Source organism: Lissotriton vulgaris, chromosome 1_1, assembly GCF_964263255.1.
Source record: "Lissotriton vulgaris chromosome 1_1, aLisVul1.2, whole genome shotgun sequence".
Lineage (NCBI taxonomy): Eukaryota > Metazoa > Chordata > Amphibia > Caudata > Salamandridae > Lissotriton > Lissotriton vulgaris.
The window spans coordinates 1,028,242,477-1,028,257,640 of record NC_141685.1 but is presented as its reverse complement, the minus strand read 5'-3'; the positions used below and the strand labels follow the sequence as shown (position 1 = coordinate 1,028,257,640).

The following is a 15,164-nucleotide window of genomic DNA, read 5'->3' as shown; positions in this document are numbered from 1 at the left end:
ACCATATGCGGGGATTAGTTAAGTGCAGAGATATTTTTGATCCAATTTTGTGTTGGGGTCTCTTGGTTGCGGGTGTAATCAGGAGAAATTCTGATTTGAGGGAGTTTAGTAACAGATGGTTATATGGTTATGTATTAGCCATTGTTGAGTTTTTTGGAGCGCTTCATTAAAGTATTAATGTAATCTGGAGAGGAGATCTTCAAGTACAGTTGTGTATCGTCCGCGTAACTATGGTACTTCGCCTGCTTGGTCCCGCTGGGCTTTCTGATTTAATTGGCTTTGCAGTCCCACCTCCAGGGAGGTACTGCCTGGGTATCTATTCTAATGTAAGGAATCTGCAGCTCGAAGTCACTATCAGATGAACAAGTTACTTACCTTTGGTAATGCCTTATCTGGTAGAGACTCTATCTAGCTGCAGATTCCTTACCGATTCTGCCCGCTCTGTGAACTGATTAGGGTGTAAGGGACACCCTTGTCAGGGCCTTAGTTTGTCACAGCAGTAGTCAGTGCTCATTGTGGCTCTGCACTCCTGGTGTGGAAAGTCGCGAAAGTGACTGAAGTCAGCGTGCTGAAGTGGGGCCTATATAGGTACTTCACATGTCACTTCCGGCGCGGACGACGCAGACGCAGAGCCTAACGACGCCACTAACTATCATGCTTGAAAGTCTTTCAGATCCACTCTAATGCCTGGGGATAATTTAAAGTAAGGAATCTGCAGCTAGATGGATTCTCTACCCGATAACATGTTACCAAAGATAAGTAACTTGATCTTTTGGGTAACTTTACTTCCACAATGTGCATCAGCGAACAACAGGCAAAGTGTGCTTTTGAACAAACAAGTCAGTAGTGTTTTTTTTCCTATGCTGAGTTCTTCAGAGGTCTTAAGAGTTCCTTTTCTCAGTTCACCAACATTTTTCCTACTAGAATAGGACTAAGGTAGATTTTCATAAGCAAGGTTTCAGATTTTAGGGGCTGAGTGAGAAAAAACTGGATTTCAGCCAAGTATAATTAGCAGTGTCTGAGATTCATTGAAGCAACCCATCTATCACCTTTTTGCTTTTCCTCATTCTGAAAATTGCACTAGTTCCATAAGGTCATTGTGGTTCTTTTTACTCCTCAGTTCTTTAAAGGTGTTGTCTGACTAGCATTTTACTGAGGAAATCTATCTCCTGGTCTTCTTCAAGTGCCATCATATGACCCCAGCCAAGGAATAACTTCCTATGATAGGTGTTACATGTTTTTTACCTTTTTACCACGAGAGGAAGTTGGAATTTTGTTGCTCTGACCAATTTTACAACCTCCCTGGTTGATGCATGTAATCAGGCTCCGAGACCAACATGCTGAAATGGATATCATAGTGTATTTTTTTTAATAAGATATATTTGTTATTTATATAGAGTGGACTTAGCCCCGAGGGGCAACAGGCGCTTTACATAGCAAAGAAAAATGAACAAGTTAACATGAGCTAAAGATAAGGAATGCATGGATGTTACAAAAAGAAAAAGATGGAGCGGTGCGGAAATTGAACGTAACAGTATGTGCATGCCCTAACAGTGGATAGATCCAGTGTGGGAAGATTTGGTTTATATAAAAATACACAACAAATATAATTGGATAACAGTGGGTACATAATATACAAATATGCAATAAGTTATACAAACACAATAATGTTCGGACTGTTTGGTAGCCAACAAACGATGCAGAATTCACGAAAAAGAGGAAGACGTTAGATGCCATGTCATTAAAGAAAAGGGTTGAGTTTGTGGGTGAATTGAGAAAAGGGTAGTTTTGAGATTAGGCAACATTGATATTCATTACACAGGTCAAATCCTCTTGCAAATGTCTATGCGCATGTTGTAAAAGACAGGATTGCTTCAGTTATGTCCTCCAAGTATGAGCAAATCAGAGCCTTCTGTATTGCTGCTGCAAAGGGATAACTTGTATGCATTTTTCAAGCACTACACTTGATGCTTCTGCTAGGAGTGTAAGTGAGGGATATGCAATCTAAATTCAACTTTTAATTTATTTTCTTAGCACTTTGAAACCAACCTTCATTTACAATCACTCATTTCTTTAAGAACCTGTGAATTGCAAAGTTCATTTGTTTCATCTGGGATAAATAATAGCATGTAAAATCGAAAACCACATGAGTATTTTTGATTTTTTTTTCAAACTCAATGAGCATCTTCATGGTCTCAATTTGTTGTGCTATTATCCATTCTGGATTTCTATTTTTAATAAAATAATTGTATTGTTAATTTACAACGAATCACAAAATAAAACATAAATACACATTTCCTTCAAATACAGCCACATTATAGTAACTCCTTTCGAACTTCATATGTATAATTTACATTCCTGGATTTTGATACTAGTTATAATTCACTCCAAAAATCATTACATGAATAAAGTAAGCTTTCATGTTCTGAATTTTATTTAAATGTGTAACCCTAAATACCTCTGAAAAAGAATGTATGCTAAGAAAATACCATGTTACTGTTCACTGAATTTCATTACAGCTATTAATATTGAGCCAACAGGATTTTTCTTGATTGCGTTTGACTTTCTAGGAACTTTGTGTTCCTTGCTCAGACTGCCATTACCTCATGGTGTAAGGATGCTGTTTCCACCTTAACCAATTAACATACAATAATAGTGAGTATAATAACTAAGCAAAAATCTCTAATTAAGACGAGTACTAGATTTCATTATTTCTCCAGCGTTGTATCTTTCATAGATTCACATGCTTGTATCATTTCCCTTCCTCAAGGTCGGAGTCCTACAATAAGCTGGTAATAGCAGTACAAACAGTGCCTCTTTAGTTGCATATTAAAAGATCCGAACTTCAGCCATTGAAGAGATTGCCCCTACCCTCACTGCATATCATGTGAGAAGGGAGTCCCATTGCTTTAATCTGATTTCAAACAAATTACTCATTATTTTACTGAAGAAAAACATTTTTTTATCCTTTCCTTAGATTTTATATATAAAATTCTTGCACCTCTTCGTCTAGGATAGGGAAAATACCTAGATTGAAAAGTAATCTAAATTGATCCTTTTTGAGGGAAGACACTTGAGGTGGTTACAGACAAATAAAGATGGGGAGACGCCTCCTTAAGAGATAAATCCGGATCAAGCTCTCAATTCTCTTGGCAGAAAAAAAGCATCCAAGTGATATGTGAAGAGCTTTGAGGCTTGACTGTCGACTACCCCCTCAACGACCTGTTGATGGAGGAACCATTGAGAAGAGACCCATCAACGAAGACACCATCAACAATTTATTTGTTGACATAAGACTCAAAAAGACAAGCGGCCTACATAACTACACCCAGAAAATACCTCACCTAACATGATACCTCTTCAACCACCTGCTAAGCTCCTCGAAACAGAGACAGAAGATGAGTCAGACTATTGACCGATATGGAGCTGCATTTACCCTGGAGAAGGTCAAAATAAAGTGCAAGGACATGGTGGAAGAACAAGGGTACTACCCTTAGCGCAAACCTCAATCTTGCCACCCAAATTACCTGTAATATCAGCAACAGGAATAGGCGGATGCGCAAGCACACTGCGCTTGCCATTATGACCCCTATGAAATTGTCTGAGGTCTGTAGAGAACATCCTGTGATGATTGTGCCTGTAGACCTCATTAAGGACATGTGCCATATAATGGCAGATTATTATACAAGATTCCATGCAGAACCTGCTCCTCAGCCTTCCCAACCACCTTAGCAAAATGCTACTGTGTCACTACACGCATCAGGACACAGAATTGAAGTTCCCAAACCACCAGAAACAGAGCGACCTCCACCTACAGCTCAACATTAGGAGGCCACCATTTTGCTGATTGGCCACAGAGTCTCATACAGATGCCTGATGAAGGTCAATATTCAGTTATAGAGAAGGAAAACTACCAGACACCTCAAGGCCTAGAGTTGGGTGAGTGAGTGGTTTGATCAATGGTAGATTCTACAGATCTATGCATATGCCTACTGTGTGGGTTTCCAAGTTGTTCACCATACATACATATTATTACTCTATTACAGCTGCTGAGACTTTTGTAAATAATCAAAAGGTACAAGAGTGCTGTCAATCGTATACTGCTATTTTATACTTTCAAACATATATTTTATTCCCAGCGTGTTCATCTTATATAAATGCCCTGCATACTTATCGGGGGAATATATGTTTGGTTTTCGATAAGGGTGCTAACAGAATTCTAGTGCTTTGCAATAAGTTCCTACTTCTGTAGTGCTCCAGAAAAGGTGCGCAAACTGCATCATGTGAATGAGAGTTATGCGAGGAAACATATGCACATGTGGGAACCTTTTGTCTGAATGAGAGCGTTGCTTTCACGAGAGGTCTAGCATCTGTTGAGGGAGAGGTAGACAGCTCTTACGGGGAGGAAAAGTCTGCCATACCTTAGGTCTATCATTCCATGAATTGGTCAAGTCTGCCATACTTTAGTTGAGATAACTGCCTTATATTGGAAGAACATATCCTCTATACCTTGCGTGAACAGACCTGCTGTATCTTGGAAGAACAGGTCTGCCTTAATTTGTGAGAGAATTCCTGCTTACCTTTGGAACGAGTCTGTCAAACCTTAAGGATCTGGTATTAAGGAAATCAGCGACACAGTAATCCTTCACAGTGCCTTTGTATCATGGTCGAGCTATTCCATAAAAGCCTACATTTTGGGACCTCTCCTGGTGATTTCCACGCCCACATTGTAAAGCTAGCCCCTCAGCTGGACAAGTATTGCCCGAGACACTAGTCCATGGTTACCTTTTTCTCTCACACCATGTAGTATTTGTTAACTGAGGAGATATCCCCAATGTCCTCCCTTACACTTGCCAGTGAGCCTCATATACTGTCCAAACTTGGCTACAGAGGCACTTTTCTTGTTTGACCCCTGATTATGTTACTGTGATCTGAGCTGGCTGAGCTTGGAAAATGTGCCCTGCTTTGTGTATCTGTCTTACCCTATCCGTACAGTTGACTTTTCTTCTGTTTTGTACCTTTGTGTTTGTATATGCTTTTCTGTATTTTTGTTTTCTTAACAAACTAGTCTTAATATTGTGATGTGTGACTAATTATGTTCTTTTTTTATTATTATTGGCTGTTAACTTGAATATTTTCTGTTCTTTTTTTCCTGTTATCCTGTGTTTCTTGTTTTCCCTCCCTGGCTTTTCTCCTCCCACCTCCCTGTTTTATTTGTTCCCTTCATTCCTTGTCTCTTGGTTTCCTATTTTTTTGCTTTTATATTTACACTTTGTGTGCTCCGTCTTGTATGGCTGTGACAGAGGAGGAACGTGCGGCCTCGTGGGAATTATCTCAGTGTATGTACCATATCTTGGTCTCTCTTGTTTCCGCACACGTTACTATGATTTTCTATTCCTCATATGCTCCTTTGTTCTCTCTCTTATCCTCACACATTCCTTAGTGCTGTCTGTTAACACATTTTCTTTGTGAGCTTTATCCCTCACATGTCCCTTTGCCTCTGTTTTTCATGTTACTTTATACCACTTTCCTCACACATTCCATGGTGCACTATATTCCTCATAAATGTATGGTGTTTTCCTCACACTTTCCTATATGCCGTATGTTTTGTTTGTATTATGTTGTGCTTTTTTGTTCCTCAAACACTTGTCATGATCTCTATCAAATGCATTTTGTATACTTTAAGTTCCTCCCACATTTCTTTCTGCTTTCTGAAATTTCTTTTGGCTCTCTTCAGGACTTATTCTTTTGTGCTCTGTTCCTCAGATCTTTTTTACACTCTCTTCCGCACTAATTCCCGTGTGCTTTCTGTTTTTCAGACATTTCTATGTGCTCTATTGTACATTAGCTCCTTTCGGCTTTCTGTATCTTTTATATTTTTGCGTTTGTACTCTCTTCTGCACTACATACTGTGTACTTTCTCCTCTACACATACTCCATTGTGCTCTTTTCTGCAGTCCTTCCTGTGTGAATTCTGTCAATAATATATTTCTTTGAATTCTCTTTAGCACTCATTCCTTTGTGATTTCTGTTCATCAAACATTCTTTTGTGGTATCTTCTACACATGTTCTGCTGTGTTATCTGCCTCGTTGTGCTGTCTGCTTCTCACACATTATTCTTATGATTTCTCTCTACTTATTTTGTTCTGGTTGCTTCACAACTTTTTTGTGTTTTTCCTCTACTAACATTCTTTTGAAATTTCTATTGCTCTCATTTGACTTTATACATTCGACTTCTCTCAAATTAGTTTTTCCTCACACGTTTCTATATGCTCTCCCTCCCTCACACATTCCTCTGCGCTCTCTCGTACTCTTACATTCCATTGTGGTTGTCAGGTCTTTCATGTTTTTTTGTCCGTGTTTTTTCTCTATTTTGGTCTTTAGTTTACATGCTGGTGAATGCTGTATTTGCTTTGTAAGGCATTGGTCTATCTTCCACACTCAGTAATATGTATTTCTCATGCACCGTATATTCTAATTTCCCTATAAACTCTCTGTACTATCACACTCTTCGCTATGTTTTCACTCTTTACTGATCTCTTCCTTGCATGCATAACTTGTTTGTAAACTCCATTCCTGCCTCTAACTCTTGGTGCTTTCCCTGCAATTGTGTGCCAATCTGGCTGGCCTTATTGTACTCAGCTAACTGCTGTGATATTGTGCAAGTGTCTTATATTCGTATACGGCAGTGTCTGTCCCTTTTGTACAGGAGAGTAGGAAGCATTTCCAGTCTGAGGATATCCTCGTGCTTTCCACATACTGCTTTCCAGTTCCGATAACATATCCTGTGTCTTTTAATGGAGACAATACAAATTATTGGATGGTGACTGTCAAGTATGAATGTCTGAAGAGGGGTAGCTCAGTATAATATACATATGTGAGGATGAGGTCCAAGATTGGATAGTCTTCTCTTTACAAATCACAGGTGGATGCACATGCTTGAATTATTCTACATCATCTGGCTGGCGCTGGGCATATTCTGTGGTCGATGTTTACATAGGGGAATTTTATAAACTCAATGAATATTGAAAATATCCCCAAGCTACTTTTGATGTATCCTCTTGATTATGTGACCTGAGCTCTGGCCAATGTGATTGAGAGCCACTGACCCACACTTTCCATAGAGACTTAAATCACCAGATTTCTACCACATTTCTTTGAATCTGCTTTCCTGTCAGAAACCTTCAGATGTGCTTTCATGATAACTTTCTTCCTTCTTGGGTCACCTAAATTTCATTTGCAGAGAGGGAGGAGTGCTGCAAGGTAGTGCAAATGTTTGTCGCGAGCACAGTAAAAGGTGCCAGTGCCTCAGTCATCCTATATTGCGGTGTTAAAAACAGCTGTAGTATGACACAAGACCACTTATAGACTACTTCCAGAAGAGTACGGGCTTCAAACCAAAGTTGTCATATAGGAGGGCTTGGTTTCTTAGAATAGTCGTTGCATTCATGGGCTTGCCAACAGCTAATTTCTATCAATTAAGGAATGCCACAATCCTATGCCACTTTGGATCAAATAAGAGTACATCATTTCACTCTGAAACCATGTGGAGGATTATGGACATGCTTTTTAAAGGAGACAATATGTATGGGAAGCAAGTTTTCTATAGTCTGCAGATGATAAAGTCTGACACAGAGACAGCAAGATCATCAGAAACTGCAATGTAGCCAAGAAATTTCTAGCTACAAACTTTAATCTCAAGAGAATGGCTAGCAACCTCTGGTTGGTAATTTTCGAAACTACCACCAGTTGATGGTTAAAATTTTACTCATTCCATAATCAACGTGAGCTGCCATAAATAGGTCAAAACAATAGGTACAATCAAAGGAGACCTGGAGGACAGTTCAAACACAAACATGCCCTACACTCTTCCTCATCTTACTCCCATTTGACCTGCTGTTTTGAGACATCACTTTTTTCTATCATTTTGCTAGTAAATTACATCAGACAGGCTCAATGTACTTGAACCAAAACCAAAGTCCGCATATTGCTTTTAAACGGTGCTAAGGAAACGGAACCTAATGCACTGAAGGGTCAAGGATCTTATTCAAGATTCTGTCTTCTGCATAAAAGGTATGGAGAATGGTGCCCACAAGTAGATTTGCTTAGGCTTAACAAATATCTCAAGAAACAGTGTTACCACTTGTTAATTCTATAGGAAACCTCCCCTTTTATCAGAGATGGTGCCTTCCTGGCTTCCATTGACTTACAGAATGCTTAATTCACCATCTTGATCCATTTGTCATACAGAAAATACAATTGCTTCATGGTAGATGGACAGCGATATAAGTTCATGGCCATTTTCATTGACCTCAGAGACACTACAACAATATTCACTGAGTGCATAGCACCGGTTCCTGGTGAGATGAGATCTTACTGATTATGGTTACGTTGACGACTGGATCCTCAAGCCTGCCTTATTTACCTTGGCGTGCCAGGCGACCATTTATCCAATGTCAGTATTAGGCCCAGCTCTTGCCCCCAATATGTCCACTCTGCTCACTTAACAGATATCATATTTCGAGGTGACAGAAGTACTAGCAAAAAACAGAAAGGGTTACCCTCTGCAAAGAGAGGACACAAACACGTTCACCTGTCTACTCAGTCAAGAACAGCTAAGTATGCAATGGCACCAAGTCGATGGGGATTGGTACTACCACATCACAGTCAGTTCACTGTTGAGGAAAGTGCTCTGGAGGTGAAATTGTGACAGCATTTTCACAGATACAACAGAATATCAAGGACAATAATAATGTGTGGCAAAAATATAGAGGACAAGAATATTGATAAGGTAGGAGCAAATAGGTGCATATAGAGTTACTATTCTTAACGGCACATTTATGCATCTTGAAGATATATATAATGTCATGGTACACATATGTGGTGTTACGCATAGTAAAACGTTGCTTGCCCAAACTTACCTTCACAATATTCTTGTGCTTGATATTCTTACCACAATATTTTAGCCACAAAATACTTTATTTCCAATTTTTTTTTCAATCAACTGCCCTTACATGCCTCAAGTCTGTCTTACAGAAGATGCTTGCCTGCTGGCATGGAAATCTAGAATGAAGGAACTTCACCTCATTTGTCTATGGTCCCAGGCACATCAACCTTTTAGAACTCATGATTGTCAGGATAGCCCTCAAGGCTTTCCTCCCGTGAGTGAAGAAGTCACAGGTGATGACTTGCATGGACAACACCATGATCATGTTTTACATTCAGAAACTGGGACGAACAAGGTCTCTGGCTCTGACTGTGGAAGCTCAGTGCCTGAAATACTGGGCTAAGAAACTAGATGTGGACATTTCAACCAAGCTGGTGTCCAGGGGTGCAAACATCCACCCTGGTGGGCTCAGAATATAGCTAACCCGAAGTCACAAATATTAGATAGACAACAAACATCTGTCCCTCATATTTCAGTGCTGGGTAACTTGTTGGAACCTGTTTGCAGTGTACCAGACTAACAAGTGCCCCTTGTTCTCGAGTAGAGGGACCTGCCCTTGGAGTTGGAATGGGGCTTTTCCGGTGAGCTGGTTTGGTCAGTTTCTCTATACCCTTCCTCTAATTCTGCTGTTCCCCTGAGTCTTGTGAATGCTGAGGAGACAGCCATGCACAGAATACTGATAGCACCAGCATCAGGGCCAGACTGGGAACCAGAACCGGCCCTGGCAAAGTGTTCGGCTGGCCCCCCTTCCCCCCTCTCGGGGGTTGGGGGTGCCGCCGAGCTCTCTGCCAGGGCCGATTTTCGGCCAATTTTGCTGCAAAAACGGCTCTGTAACAAATTCGGCCCCCAGGGGCCCAAAACCGGCCCCCACCTGTACGGCGCACCGGGGTATTGTCCAGTGCCCGCTACGGCCAGTCCGGGCTTGACCAGCATACACAAGAACACCGGTTTTCAGAACTCTATGTAATGTCAATGGGCATTTTTTAGAATATAGGAACAAACAGATCCTATTTCTACTCACTATGTCCCTCGCAATACCCTACCTCATCCATTAGAATACATCTGGCTGCTATCTTAAGATACTTAAAGAAAAGGGATTTTCCATTTGTATTCTATTCCAGGATTGTGAAAGGGTTAATGACATTTTTGTATTCAATCTTTCTCACTTGCTGGGAGTCTCACACGGACATAAGAGCAACATTCTGTACTATCAGCATGAATTAAGGTCCCTTTACAAAGCAGTGACCTGAAGAAGTCTCACAAGTGCTTTGATGTATACCCAGAGCTGTCTACCATGGGACAGGTGGTGCTGCCGAACCTCACTGGTTAAAGTGAGGCTGATTCTGCCCTATAGCTTTTCTTTTCTGCTACAGATTCAAGCATGTAATACCAACCATAGAAAACCCAGCGCTCAAAGGTTTGTATATCTCATAGATGCACATGCAACCTTCCTTTCTGCCCTTTTTTGAGGTTCCAGAATTTATTTACTCTTGACGAGCCCCGAATATGTGGCAGTTGGATACTCTAAGTAGACTTGAGCTCTGTGTCTCTGCCCTTCATTGGCCAGAGTTACTGTCACATAATAAGGTAGGCAGACTTCAAGTAGACTATGGCTGTTTTCTATATTAATTGAGTCTATACGTTTACTGCTATGCAAAAATTGAATATTGAGTATTCCCAGCCAGACGACAGGGAATAGTGTAAGAATGTGAATCCATGCAAGATACCGGTGCTGGATAACTTTGAAAGAACCACTTTATTGTTTTAGATGTGAAACTGAATTCTAGTCTCACATGGAAGAGTCATACACCCTTTGCTTTTTATACCAACAGCTTAAGTGTTCCATCTTGTTTCTAACCAAAGTCCGCACTCTAGGTGGTTGTCACTCAAAAATATCAGTCAAGGATCTCCATCACAATGTGGACTGTAACACCCACTCTTTTTTTCACCTCACACAGACTTTAGCCATATAGAATTCTAAAGTAAAACAAATTTGACAAGCAGCATTCTATAAAAACTCAAAATAAATATAGAATCTGCTAGGAGGAGTTTTAGACATATCTAACTCTTCGCTGGACATACAGTGTGGTTGAGACCCTCACGCTGCAACGCCTCGCTGCATAGCGCTTTGCGCTTTTTAACTTACCGCTTCTGATATTTTGGTTTCTTTCATTTGAGTTTTGTCCCCTGATTTTAATAGGGACTCCTGGCCCCCACTTGCACCATAATTGGCTCCTGCACCGCTACTTTGCGGGTCCGGGTTCTGTGGGCTCTTAGCTTGCCGGTAGCTTATTAGGCGCCATCTTGGGTGAGGACGCGCCGTTCTAGAGGCGCCGGACCGAGCGCTCTAGTCTTGCGGCCCTCCTCCGCCCGCCCTTCTTAAGGCTGGTCATCGCCTGGCTCGCCAGAACTCTTCGCTGGACATACAGTGTGGTTGAGACCCTCACGCTGCAACGCCTCGCTGCATAGCGCTTCGCGCTTTTTAACTTACCGCTTCTGATATTTTGGTTTCTTTCATTTGAGTTTTGTCCCCTGATTTTAATAGGGACTCCTGGCCCCCACTTGCACCATAATTGGCTCCTGCACCGCTACTTTGCGGGTCCGGGTTCTGTGGGCTCTTAGCTTGCCGGTAGCTTATTAGGCGCCATCTTGGGTGAGGACGCGCCGTTCTAGAGGCGCCGGACCGAGTGCTCTAGCCTTGCGGCCCTCCTCCGCCCGCCCTTCTTAAACTCTGCCCTAGCGCGCAGCAGTGACGCGCAGCGGTTCGCGCCTTCACTGCGCCTGAGTCGTGCCAGAGTCCTGCCCGTCTGCGCCCGTCAGCGCTGAGGTAGCGCTAGGGCAGGGCTCTGCACCTTGGCTGGTACGTCTTCTTGCTTTTAGCTTCCGTCAGGCATGTATTCTAAAATTGACCTACTCTGCCTTCGCCCGACCCTCCCCCCTTGCTCTGAGACTTCTCTCCATCCTCTATGTGGCCCTTTTAGGTGCCCCGGCTGTCCCTTCACGCTTCCCTTACCCGCCCCGATCTCTACTCACTGCTCTGTCTCCCGTAAGCCACCAGATCCTACATTATTTAAGATCTACCATCTCAATGTTAGATCTCTGGTGAAGCACCATCTTGATGTTCGTGACTTACTCGATGAGGCTCCGGATATCTTGTTCATGTCTGAAACCTGGCTCCATAACGACGCTTCGGTTGCCATCAATTTAGCACTCCCTCCGGAGTATACAATCTACACCCTTAATCGTGACTCTAGAGGGGGTGGCATCGCAGCCGCTATTAAAACCAGCTATCCATGTACCTGGAAGGCCATGGGTATTGCGGGATGCGAAAGTGCCTATTTCTCAGTTTCTGTTAATCCGCACTTTGCCTTCTCGGGCCTACTCATTTATCGGCCCCCGGGCCCCGACGCTGCCTTTAGGGCTGCCCTCCCCGATGTAGTAAGCTCCCTGGCCCTCAAAACTGCCAATTTTAGCATAGTCGAGGATCTCAATCTCCATTTTGACTCCCCTTGTCCCTCGGCGGCCAGTAGTACATGTGCCGACCTGGAGGCCCTCCAACTTTCTCAATTAGTTGAACATAACACACATATTGGTGGTCACATTCTGGACCCTTTCTTTACCTCCCTTTCATCGGTCCAAGTCCTGCCCCCTAGGCCTATGGCCTGGACAGACCACTACCTAATTGAATGTCATCTTTCGCTTGAAGGTCCTGCTGTAGCTGCCCCTACTTCTGCCATTTTCAGGCGCCCTTGGAAAAAATTGAAACTTAGCGATTTCCATCAGCTTTTGGGCGATGCCCCCTTGGCCCCATTCACCGACGTTGAATCTGGCTACGATCTATATTGCAACTGGCTGACTAGTGTGTTGGACAAGCTTATTCCTGCTACTCAGACCAAACAACGGCGCTCTCATTCCAGTCCTTGGTATGACGACTCTCTTTGGTTGTTAAAAAAATCCTGCAAACAAGCCAAAAGAGCCTGGCGCAAGTCATATAACCCGGTCAGCAAAACTCTGTACCTTGCAACCATCAAGCAGTACCACAGAGCTATTTGTAGGGCCCGGGCCTCCTACTTTTCTCGTGAGTTCAGTGCCAGCACCAATCCCGTTAAACTTATCTTTAAGGCACTTAAAGAGCTCACTACTTGTAGAACCTCTGCCGCGGAGATTTGTTCTTCCTCTCACTGTGAGGACTTAGCTGCCTTTTTCATTAGTAAAGTGGAAGGTATCTATCGAGCTTTCCCCAGCTCTACAGGATCTCGTCAGATTACCACCGCCACCGCTAAAACTACCATCACACTATCCCATCTTCCGGAGCTTTCTATGGATGAGTTTAACAAACTTGTTATTAGAGTGAAGTCGGGTTCCCCTAAAGATCCTTTGCGGCCCGCACAATTTAGAGAATCTGCCTCTCTCTGTCTTCCCCCGCTTTGTAAGCTTATTAATCTGTCCCTGTCCTCGGGCTCTGTTCCCTGTGCATGGAAACAGGCTCAGGTAATCCCTATTTTAAAAAAACCTGCTCTTGACCCTCTAAAATCTGAAAATTATCGCCCCATTTCCCTCCTCCCGTGGGCTGCCAAACTGACTGAGGCCCATGTCAACACCATCTTAGTTAACCATCTCCATTCTGCGAATATTTTAGATCCCTCACAGAATGGCTTCAGGCCCGGTCACAGCACAGAGACTGCGCTCCTGTATATGGCTGAACATCTTCGCATGTTGGTGGATTCAGGTCATACGGCACTGGTGCTACTTGATCTAAGTGCCGCCTTCGATACTGTCTCCCACGTCATCTTACTCCAACGTCTGGTTGAGGCCGGGGTGGACAATCTGGCTCTTGAATGGTTCAGATCTTTTTTATCTGATCGCTCCTTCAGGGTCACCACCCCCCCGTTCGAATCTAAACCACATGCGATCGCCCAGGGAGTTCCGCAGGGATCGGCTCTCAGCTCCACTTTATTCAACCTTTATGTTCAACCGCTAGCTGATGTCGCCAAGCGTGGGAACCTATCCATCGTGTCCTACGCTGACGACACTCAGCTGGCGGTTGCCATTAGTGGGGCTTCCGATCTTGAGGCTACTAAGTTCCGTGAGGGACTCATATCCGTGCCCACTGGATGAATGACAATTTCCTCCAATTGAACGCCAAAAAAACCGAGGTGCTCATTGTGGGAAAACAAACTCATTTATGGGGCCATAACTGGTGGCCGCATGAGCTTGGTCCTACCCCTACCCCCGTCACTGAAGTCAAAAATCTTGGGGTTTGGTTTGACTCCCAACTGAGCTTTTCCGTCCACACAAAAAAGACTGTTGCATCGTGTTTTGGGATTTTGCGTCAACTTCGATCCACTTTTAAATTCTTTGACGCTCCCACCCGACAACTCATTGTGCAAGCCTTGATTTTGTCTAAACTAGACTATGCCAGTTCCCTTTTTCTTGGAGTCAATCAGGCTGAACTTTCCCGTCTCCAACGCGTCCAAAACGCTGCCGCCAGGGCTCTGGTTGGCTTACCCAAATTCTGTTCAGCCAGAAAAACCATTCATAATCTCCATTGGCTTCCGGTGGCTCATAGAATAATGTTTAAGTCTCTCACTCTGACGTTTAAAATCCTCAAACACTCATCCCCTCAGATTTTGGAGCATCTCATCTCCCCCTATGTCCCAGCACGCTCTTTGAGGTCCTCTGGTCTCCATCTAGCCATAGTGCCTCGTTTCAAGAGATCCAGGATTGGCGGACGCTCTTTCAGAGTTCTTGCCGCCAAGCTATGGAATTCCTTGCCTGCCCACATACGTGCTATCAATGGGCTCCTCGCTTTCAGGAAGGCTGTCAAAACCTTTCTTTTCCCCTTAGTCCCTTAGTTCTGTTGTGTTGTGTTCTTCTCACTCCTGTCCGGATCTCCGTTCTGTACCAGCGCCAGGACGCCCCTTTGCTGGGGCATCTGTGCGCTCAATAAATCCGGGTAACATAACATAACATAACATTAGCAAGGCTTACAAAAATAAAACTCCTCCTCTTTTGCCATAAGATGTATGATGTTTCGGGTCATTGCTGAAGTACCACGAATAAAAATATAAAAAATGTAAAAGCAGCAACAAAAGTAAAAGGAATGAATAGGTAAACATATGGGACCTGATTCAGAAACTGCATTTTGTAGCACACAAATTAGTACTACAGTAGTATTACTTACTTACTATCAAATGCAATTCACAAACCTGTGGGG

General features: G+C 43.0%; 1 protein-coding gene across 14 annotated transcripts in view; it reads left to right on the top strand.

Moving 5' to 3' along the window:
* CACNA1A (calcium voltage-gated channel subunit alpha1 A) overlaps positions 1-15,164 on the top strand; it is a 1,308,076-nt gene that overhangs the window by 1,221,507 nt on the left and 71,405 nt on the right. For 11 of the 14 annotated variants that reach the window (XM_086961990.1, XM_086962030.1, XM_086962039.1 and 8 more), the window contains one exon: positions 5,304-5,339. The exons of the other annotated variants lie outside the window; for them this stretch is intronic. In XM_086961990.1, the coding sequence (XP_086818116.1) occupies positions 5,304-5,339 (36 nt within the window). The remainder of the gene's footprint in view (positions 1-5,303; positions 5,340-15,164) is intronic. 14 annotated transcript variants of the gene reach the window in all.